The following is a 10,698-nucleotide window of genomic DNA, read 5'->3' as shown; positions in this document are numbered from 1 at the left end:
GGAAAAGAGCCAAGGTTTAAGAACTCATCAATGAAAATCCACTGTCACATATAGAAAAATTAATAAGTAAAAGCACAATAAATAAGTATAATATAATACAAAGTAAATATCATAAGATAATGATAATAAAACGACTACACGTGTTTCATAACCAATTTTCAAATAGAAAGAAAATTTAAATCGATTAAATCTATTGAAAATCAATTCTATTCAAAAATATAGCTAATCTTCAGATCAAAATACAACAATAATAATAATAAAAGAATGTATATATCAACCAACAATAAATAACAAATGAATGTATATAAACTCCGAATCTTGGGGTTAGTAGCCCGCACTCTTAACCACTACGCCATATGCTCACGGGCGCAGGCTACTAACCCCAAGATTCTGAGTTCGATTCCAGGCTGTGACCTGTATAATAATAATAATAATAATAATAACATCAAAAAATACCTTAGGAATGAGAACCCAGATTCGAAATTTCCCCAAGACACCTGATGAAGGCTGGAGGGTATATCAGCCAAAACGTGTGCTAACAAGATGAGGACAAATATCCATCAAATGTAAATAATGTAAATAATGTACATAATTCCTCATCTCTTAAATATAGAACTGTATAATCTAAACAATATTGTTAGCCTGGTGAACTAACAGAAAACTTATGAATTATTTTACCCAGATTGATAATCCCTCACTAATAACCATGTTTGTGTATATATATATTTATACATATACACACATACACATTTTTGGGGATTAATGAATCTCAAAGTAGATAGAGCTATAAATAATAGTATCTAAATATTGGATTAAAAAACCTTTTAGATAGAAAAAGGTTGAAGGTTGTCATACTTAAAGATGTGGGTTCATATCTGATGGGTAGCCTTTGACTTTTTCTATCATCAAAGGGTTTTTAACCCAATATTTACATGTTATTATTTATAGCTTTATCTGCTTCCAGTTTCTTCATTCCTAAACAGAATTATTTCATGTTCTCTCAAAATTTCTAAAGTCTACTGATGTCAGTGATGATGATGATATACATAGTGCTTGTACAACTTATAATACTGATAAACTTTTCCTATTTATGGTCTCTATTTATACTTAAGCAAACTTAACAATGAGTATAACACTCCCACATGAATCAACATACTGAAATGCCTTTAATCATAGATTTGTTTGATCAGGGTTGACCTAGGCTAGAAAACAGCTGAAAAAAAAAAAAAAAAGGTGGTTTACTGAATTACATATATCCAAAAAATTCTCAATTTGGAATTTGCCTCTTGGGGAAAGCAAACAAAACCCTTACAACAATTGCTAATGATCTCAAAGAAGGGAAATAATTAATTTAAAATGTGAATTTTTAATAGCTTGTAAATTAAATAAACTTTATTCAGTTGAATTATTTATTATTAAATAACTGTAATGTTTCTTTTGTTTCTAATTAGATTCTCTGCCAATTGATAAATACATTAAATCTGGAAAATTGTGCCAACAAATTGATAGGCACTTATAGTGGTGGAATGAAGCGGAAATTGTCCTTTGCTGTTGCATTGCTGGGAGAGCCACCAATAGTACTTCTGGTAAGTAATAATATTTTAATTAATGAATTAAATAGATATCAGATAGAGATGTCAATCAATGACTGATGAAAACTAGTGACGCTAATAACTGACACATTGTGTTTTAAGGAAAATAACTTGATTTAATGATGTTGATACGCTTTAATGTTGATAGATACATATGAAAATATGTGGTTGTGGGTGAGATAATGTTTGGCAGAGTGTGTGTGTGTGTGTGTGTGTGTGTGTGTGTGCGCATGCTTTCAAGCATGATGCAGTCCCCGAACACATCAGATATTGTCAAATTGAAACTGCCCAGCCCATGCAAGCTAGATGTTAAATGGTGATAATTTTATAGGAGACTACAAACATGGAAGTTAATACCAATCAATGCATGTAGTATTTATGTCGCATTTTGAATTTAACATTGAATTATCACAGATCTGTGCCTTTCTCATCCAATACATATGAACTGTCTTGACAATTCCCATGCATGTATGCCTGTATATGTGTGTGTATCTGTGTCTGTGTGTGTCAGTGAATACATATATTAGCTTTAAGGAAGAAAATAAATGAATGAATAAGAAATGGAAATGGCAGGGTTATTATTGTTTTTATTTCCATTTACTTTGTAATTCATTTACATATTTGTTTGTTTTGTCAGGATGAACCAACAGCTGGCATGGATCCTGCTGCAAAACGTTTAGTTTGGAACTGTATCCTTAAAGCAACTGGCAAAGGACAATCAGTGGTCCTAACATCTCACAGGTGAGTACACTTAGAATTCATAACAGTATTATTACATCATCATCATCATCATCGTTTAACGTCTGCTTTCCATGCTAGCATGGGTTGGACGATTTGACTGAGGACTGGTGAACCAGACGGCTACACCAGGCTCCAATCTGATTTGGCAGAGTTTCTACAGCTGGATGCCCTTCCTAACGCCAACCACTCTGAGAGTGTAGTGGGTGCTTTTACGTGTCACCGGCACGAAGGCCAGTCAGGCGGTACTGGCAACGGCCACACTCAAAATGGTGTATTTTACGTGCCACCTGCACAAGAGCCAATCCAGGGGCACTGGCAACATTCTCGCTCGAAAGTCTTTACATGTGCCACAGGCACAAGTGCCAGAAAGGTGACGCTGGGCACAGGTGCCATCACGATTTCGCTTTCGCTTGCCCCAACAGGTCTTCGCAAGCTGAGTTTCATGTCCAATGAAGGAGACGACGTTGGCATAGGTGCCAGTTGTTGAATTTAGTTCGATTTCGATTTCCGTTGCATAGTACAGTAATATAAAGTTTGGGTGGATGAAGGTCTGAATGACTATGGAAACTAATACAACTACTATAGTTGTTTAGGAAATTGAATTGATATGGTTTTTATATAAACAGCAAATAAGACACTTGTTGCTTCATTTCATTTACACAATATATTATTTAAGAGGAAGAGTTATAAAAAAATTGATAAAAAGTATAGATATTTGTTTGGCAATTAGATTTGGAAAAGCATTGCTTTTTAATGACTTCCTGTGAGGTTTAATATAGTTAAATTTAATTTGTACCAACCTCAATAAGGAATTGAGTTAAGTAAAAACAATAGCAAATCAGAATGAGTATTTCATTATTCTACAAGTATCTTTTGATGATTGCAAATATTTCTGTAGCAATGATGCAGTCGCAAGTCAGATTTTCCCATATTGACTATTTGTTGAGATTTTTCTCATATTTATTGTCGCCGGCATTGTCATTGTTATTGTTGTCATCATCATTGTCATGATGATGATGATGATGATGATGATGATGATGATGATATAATGCCCATTTTCCATGCTGGCATAGGTTGGATGGTTTGACATGATCTGGTGAGCTGCAGGTCTCTGCCAGACTCCAGTGTCAGCTTTGGCATGGTTTATTAGTATAAATATAAAATGGATTTCCTGCTATTTCTATAACTTTCTAAATTAAAGTTTTACTATTGCAATTACTAAATTCTGAATTTGTTCCTCTTTTTTGCAGCATGCAAGAATGTGATGTACTCTGCAACAGGTTGTGTATCATGGTCAATGGACAATTCAAATGCATTGGCAGTCCTCAACACCTCAAGAACAAGTAAGTGTTGAATAAAATAATTGATATAATATTGTTATTTCCACCTCTTGAACAGTCCCACTGTGCGGCACCTTAGGCAAGTGCCTTCTACTATAACCTTAGGTTGACAAAAGCTTTGAGAGTGGATTTGGTGGATGGAAACTGAAAGATGCTTGTCACATATGTATAAATGAGCAAATATTCAAATGAATATTCATATAGATATCATTATTATTATTATTATTATTATTATTATTATTATTATTATTATTATTATGATTATTATTATTAAGACGAAGAGTGCGATTTGATTGTAAGATATTTTATTAGTTGAACGATATTTCAACAGTACGTCTGTCTTTGTCAAGTTTGAAATAAGAAGTGATAAAAATTCAAAATTATAGAAATTTAAATGCAAAGTATGAACGAGAGCAACCAGCATACACACATCATGAGTTTTTTAAGTTACAATTTTATAACAGGTGAAAAGAAAAGACAGAAAAAAGAAGACAACAGTAAAAAAAAAGGAAAGAAAAAGAGAGAAAGAAGAATATTTAATCAAACAGTTTTGTATAAATTTGATGATATTCTCCTGGTATCTTATTCATTCCTCCAGGGCGTGATGTTAATAACCTGCAAACATATTTCTCCTCATGCATCCTGAGAAGTGAAAGTGAAGCAGATTCGGAATATTTTCTGAGAATATGCACTTTCAAATCTTCTTCAAAATTACAGCCACTTGATATGAAATGTTCAGCAAGTTCTGTCGAACTACTATTATTGTGCCTGACATCGAATCTGTGCCCATTAAACCTTTTGTTTAATTGTTCTGTTGTACAACCAACATAAATCAAGTTATGTTTCGTGCATTCTGCACCGTACACTAAATGGGAATCTTTACATGTTCCCCCTTCTGTAGAAATCATAACATTTCTGTTATGATTTCTGATGGAATTCACTTCACTCAAGTTGTTGCACAATGAACAGGGCTTACCTCTCTTGTAGCTGTTCTTTAAAGTACAGCATGTAGATGCTCCAATGTTCATTTTCTTGGAGTCAGATACCAGTAGACAATCAGCATCCTATTTCTCAATTTATTATTTATTGGAACACTAAAATCTTTGTAGGGCTAGTTGAGGGAGGAGGAGGGTGTAGTGACTATAGCAGACTGACATGTACTGATAAACTGACACATCAGTCTTACCAAATCAATTTTATTAATATAAATTTAAATTTCATTAATTTAGAATATTTGCATATTTGGCATAATTTGTGGATTATAGTTGTTAATTATTGGATTTTGGGAATGCATTGACAGTCAGTATTAATGCTTGTTTTATTTTGTTTTTGTTTTTTTTCTTTTTTTTCAGATTCAGTAAAGGATATTCATTAAGCATCAACCTAAAAGAGATCTTGTCAGATTCTTCCAATCTTGATAAATATGTGTTTGAAAATTTCCCTGGCTCAGAAAAGAAGGTAAACTTACCATCCATTTATCTTATATCCCCTTTTTCTTAAGTTTGTATGGTGTAGTTTGAAGGAGATTTGGTCGCAATTTCTAGCTAGTGAAATAAGTTTGTACAAGCATGTTACTCTTGTTAGCTTCATTTCCTGTAGAGACATATGCTAGTTAACATGGAGCTAGTCTAATTATCTATCAAGTTGAAAGCCAAGTAAATTGTTCAGATTGATTTTTGCTTCTGAAACTATTTCATATTGCTTCAATTTGGTATGTGCCAACACAATTTTCAGTTGAGTCAGTAATCTATGCCATATAAGTTCTTTTAAAAATAATTATTAATTTCTCTCTCTCTCTCTCTCTCTCTCTCTCTCTCTCTCTCTCTCTCTCTCTCTCTCTCTCTCTCTCTCTCTCTCTCTCTCTCTCTCTCTCTCTCTCTCTCTCTCTCTCTCTCTGCATGTGTGTGGCGGATGTATGGTGTGTGAGTGTGTGTATATATATATATAAACTCAATTTGTGGAGGTTTATGCTCTATCATTATGAGTAATTATTCTACCAGTAGTAAGCTGGCAGGATTATCAGCACAGTAGACAAAATGCTTAGTGACATTTCTTCTGGCTCTTTATGTTCTGAGTTCAAATTCTACTGTGGTTGATTTTGCCTTTTATCCTTTCAAGGCCAATAAAATAAGTACTAGTTAAGTATTGGTGTCAATGAAATCAAATAACCCTCTCACCCAAAACGTCAGGCTCTGAGCCTATAGTAGAAAGAATTATTTTATATGATGTTATAACGATTTCTATTCTGGAAATGAGCAATATCGTAGAGTATATGTGAGCACTTGATCATTTCATTTCAAATCTGCTCTTAACTTCATTCTCTTAACTGATTGCATTGCTTATTCCTATGGGAAATGAATTTATACTAAAATTGCTTTCTCTCCACTCTCAATTTTAATAGGACTAAAAAAAAGAACCTATTTGTTAGTAACTGTCAATAACAAAAAATGAAACAAAAAATACAATCTTTTTCCGAGTGAATCATTTCACATTTATTTGAAATATATAGAGCATTCCACTGGGGAGTTTAATGTTTTATTTCATATATTTATACTTGCTGAGCATGCAGAGTAGTTGTTAACACTTCTAACACATTTGTATAATTTCAGGATAGTCACAATACTACCCTGCAATACTCTATCCCTAAGAACACTTCTAAGGTTGCAAGTATATTTGAAGTACTGGAAAAAGGAAAGAATCTCTTTGCTATTCAAGATTATGCTGTATCACAAACAACATTGGATATGGTAAGTAAATTAGCTTATTTAATAAATAACATTATAAATAAAAATCTTAAAAGGATATATTCTTAAAGAAATAACAATTAAAATACTTCTAAATCTAAAATGAATTAAAATAGAAGTCATACATGTCTATTGAAGATAATGAAATTAAAGTATGTCTCATCAAATATTATTAAGATCTTATAAAGAGATTGGATTGGCAGGAATCGTTTGTGTATTCAACAAAATGCTTTGCAGTGTTTGTTTCATCTCTTTTCATTCCATGTTCATATCCTACCAGAGTCAACTTTGCTTTTCATCCCTCTGGGTAGATAAAATTAAGTACCAGTGAAATATTGAAATTAATTTAATTAACTAAACCCTTCCCTTTAAATTGCTGATTTAGTACTTAGATTGAAAATTATCAATATGCTGCCGTTTGTTGATATGGGAGCATTTATTTCCATATGAATGAGAAAACATGGTAATCCTTATAACTTTTACCAAGGTGTTTCATAGTCGAATTCAAAACCAATTAAGAGCCTTGATAAAGGGCATTGACAGAGCTGGCATGAGTAAAATATAACAGATTGCAATACAAGCAATTTAAGTTAGGTAATTCTCAAAATTTAGTTAATTATTTGGCTTAACTTTTATTGAATAAATTTTTTTTTTTTTTAAATCTTTTTACATGGATTATTTATTTTGATTTTTCCAGGTCTTTCTGGGTTTTGCAAAGGAGCAAACAGATGGTTTTGTTGATGAAATTGATGAGGAAGACTATCCAGCATATGCATATGACCACAAAGCTTTTAGCCTTGAACCTGAGATGTTATACAGTGATCCAAAGCTAAAATACACCCAGACTTCTAATTTATAAGAAAAACTTCATTTTAAATAATATTTCTTTTATTGGCTTTATACTATTTCCATTTTCTTTTCTTAAAATATTTCAAGATACATCAAAGGAGTAGAAAACAAAAATTGCCTCCTGTGATAACTATACAAATAACATATTCTAAGTTTTCAACTAATAGATCTTTTCTCTCAGAACATTCAGAAAGCAGATTTGTTAATATTATCTCAATAATGGTTATGTGAGTGCCAAAAAAAAAAGCGCTAAGGTAAACTCACTGTGTGTTTATGTTTCAACCTTGTAACCATATAACTTCTGTCACATCATTGATGTCATTAACATCACACAAATTCATTTCCCTATGGGTTTCAGACCTGATGCCTATCTAAAAAAAAAAGAATAGATATCTAAGCTATACAACTGTTGTTTTGCTGTGATTTCTCTCACTTACTGAATTAACAGAAATTAATTGGATCTACAGTACAATCATCATTAAATATTTGCATGATTTGTTCTGCTTTGTATCCAAACTATTTATCATAAAAATACCTTAAAAGAGATAATAATTTTATAAAAACTAACTGGTGTGTTTAGACCATTTTTTTTACGCCCATTTTCTTAAAAGCAAAAAAGAATTTAAAGATATTTTTTTAATTTTCCCAATGAAAGATAAGATGGTAATAAGGACATTAACAGAACAATGAGAAGACCAAGTTGTTGTAGGAATATCTCTTCCATTTCTTTGACTGTATCTGTAAGTTAAAGATCAACTGAGTAAAATGTGTAAATATATCCCTAATACTTCCTAAAAATCTAAAGAATTCTTTCTTGGTAAAATATAACCATATGAAGCTCAACTAATTGGCAAAATCAGTTTTAAATTGTTGTTGTTATTTATTATTATCATTATTGATTTCTTTATAATATTAACAAATAAATAAACCATTATTGTTATCATTATTATTATTTTTATTATTATTATTATTATTATTATTATTATTATTATTATTATTATTATTATTATTATTATTATTATTATTATTGTTATTATATTAGAGTGATGAACTGACAAGAACTAAAGTAACAAATAAGATACCTTCAAGTACTTTAGTTCATTCCTCTACATTCTAAGTTCAAGTCCCTCCGGTGTCATATTTTGCTTCCTTCCTTCCAGGCCAATAATTAGTATATTAGTCCACTGTACTTCTTCAATAGAAATCGGTCTTCAATCAGTATATCACCATTAATATTTTTTACTTCAGTTATGCCCCTTTATATAATTAAATAACCTAGACTCCTACAGTATTTCATTATTTCTCTTTTACATTCTATTATATCCCACTGGAGTCAGCTTTCCCTTTCATCCTTCCAAGGTTGATAAAAATAAAATATTTGTACTGCAGTTTATTTAATCAACTAACACTTCCCACTAAGTATGTGACCCTGTGCTTATGCTAAAAATCATTATTATTATCATCATTGCTATTATTATTATTATTATTATTATTATTATATGGCGGCAATTTGGTAGAATCGTTACCATGCCAGGCAAAATGCTGAGCAGTGTTTCATCCATCTTTACATTCTTAGTTCAAATTCCACCATGGCTGACTTCACCTTTCATTCCTTAGTGGGTTGATAAAATTAGTACCAGCTGAGTACTGGGGTCAATGTAATCAACTTGCCCCAAAACTTCAGGCCTTTGCCTATAGTAGAAAAGATTATTATTATTATTATTATTATTATTATTATTATTATTATTATTATTATGATTATTATTATTATTATCAAGCCTTATTTGCAGACTATTGCTTATTGAATAAGATATAATCAAAGGTATAGATATAAACCTTACACACACACACATACACACACACAAATTCCATGCACATACTTATACAGATATGGAAACATTAATTGCTGCACAAATACTCACATACTTAAACATACATACTATAATTTCTCCTCATCCATAGAAAGATTTTCATAATTTTTTTTTTTACACATTTTTCTTTGTTATCACTTGTATCATTCCTTTTCTTTTGGATGTACTCCTCAGGTAGCATTTGATTGAATTTAATCTTTATTAGTTTCAAGTTTAATATTTTAATTTTAAAAAATACAAGCTCAATTAATAAAATTAACAAATTGATTTGATTTTTACTTTGAAACAACTTGTAACATGTCTAAAGAAATCACATAAAACAAAAGTGAAATGATTCTGATTATTATTATTATTATTATTATTATTATTATTATTATATATTATTATTATTATTATACAACATATATTTTTACAAAAAGTACACTTTGATTCTTGTTTTTTTTTTATTATATGCGTGTTGAATAAGTTTGTATAAATTATGTATGATGAAAATGAAGTAGGCTGCAGAAGTATACAAGAGTGGTTGAATTATCAAAAATGTCACATTTAGCAGAACAAAATACATTTAATTAACTAAAAAACATTATAGTTTTCTAAATAATGCTAGAGCATTAAATTTGAAACACTCTGGTCAAAATTTGAACTGGCCCTTATATATTTTGAACCTCATAAAACACAGCATGCTATACAAGCTCATCCAATAAGAGTCATGAAACTTGCAGCAGCTTGCATTTAGATTCTCTCTATATCAAATATATATATATCTATGTATATATAAGGGTCAATAATTTCTGCTAACAGAAATGGCACTGTGCCAAAGAGAGCATTCAAAACTAAATGCGAAATTATTAAGTGAAATTTCCTCTTTTTTTTTTTTTTTCTGCTTCTGAATTTGATATTGCTTAACATTGGTTGTAATACCACACAGACATTTTAACTCAAATCTAACCATATTCTTTGTGAGTTTCTCTATTAAATCACTGAAATTCACTAAAATATATATATATATATATATATATATATATAATTATGAAAGCTTTGTTCTGTTAAAGGTTCACAATATGAAGCTTTGAAGAGATCAGTAAAGATGCTTTTTATGTAAAAATCGTCATACATTGCCTTACATTGTCCAGCTGAATCAATGCAATTTCTAAAAGAACTGATAATTCTTTATATTTTCATACAAAAATCTATGGGTCAACTGCATATTTTTATTGTTTACTTTGAAATAAATCCTTGTTTTTTTTAAACATAAATTGTTGTCTGCTTTATTTGATAAATTGTAAACAAAGACAATTTTATTGCAATCAATTTCACCCAAAATAACAAACTACAATGTAGAAGAATCAAAGTAACAAAGTCATTGAGGCACTAATAACAGATCTTGAGTTTGAAAATTAATACATACATAGTTCTATACATTTCTTAGTCCACCTTGGGATCTTTGGGGTTTGACGGGCAACATTTGTTTTCTTAACGAAACACTTTCAAACTTGGGACACTGGTAGAATGTGTCATATAAAACAACTTTTTCTCTTAACCTTCTTAACAAAAAATTGTA

General features: G+C 30.7%; 1 protein-coding gene across 1 annotated transcript in view; it reads left to right on the top strand.

Annotated features, from left to right (window-relative positions):
- LOC106873159 (uncharacterized) overlaps positions 1-10,393 on the top strand; it is a 161,723-nt gene extending 151,330 nt beyond the window's left edge. The window contains exons 91-96 of the mRNA XM_014920386.2: positions 1,452-1,586; positions 2,230-2,333; positions 3,584-3,676; positions 5,026-5,131; positions 6,283-6,420; positions 7,115-10,393. Of these exons, the coding sequence (XP_014775872.1) occupies positions 1,452-1,586; positions 2,230-2,333; positions 3,584-3,676; positions 5,026-5,131; positions 6,283-6,420; positions 7,115-7,276 (738 nt within the window). The 3' untranslated portion in view covers positions 7,277-10,393. The remainder of the gene's footprint in view (positions 1-1,451; positions 1,587-2,229; positions 2,334-3,583; positions 3,677-5,025; positions 5,132-6,282; positions 6,421-7,114) is intronic.
- Positions 10,394-10,698: the final 305 nt, after the last annotated feature.

Source organism: Octopus bimaculoides, chromosome 1 (assembly GCF_001194135.2).
Source record: "Octopus bimaculoides isolate UCB-OBI-ISO-001 chromosome 1, ASM119413v2, whole genome shotgun sequence".
In the NCBI taxonomy this organism is placed as follows: Eukaryota; Metazoa; Mollusca; class Cephalopoda; order Octopoda; family Octopodidae; genus Octopus; species Octopus bimaculoides.
This window is presented reverse-complemented; position numbering and strand designations above follow the sequence as displayed.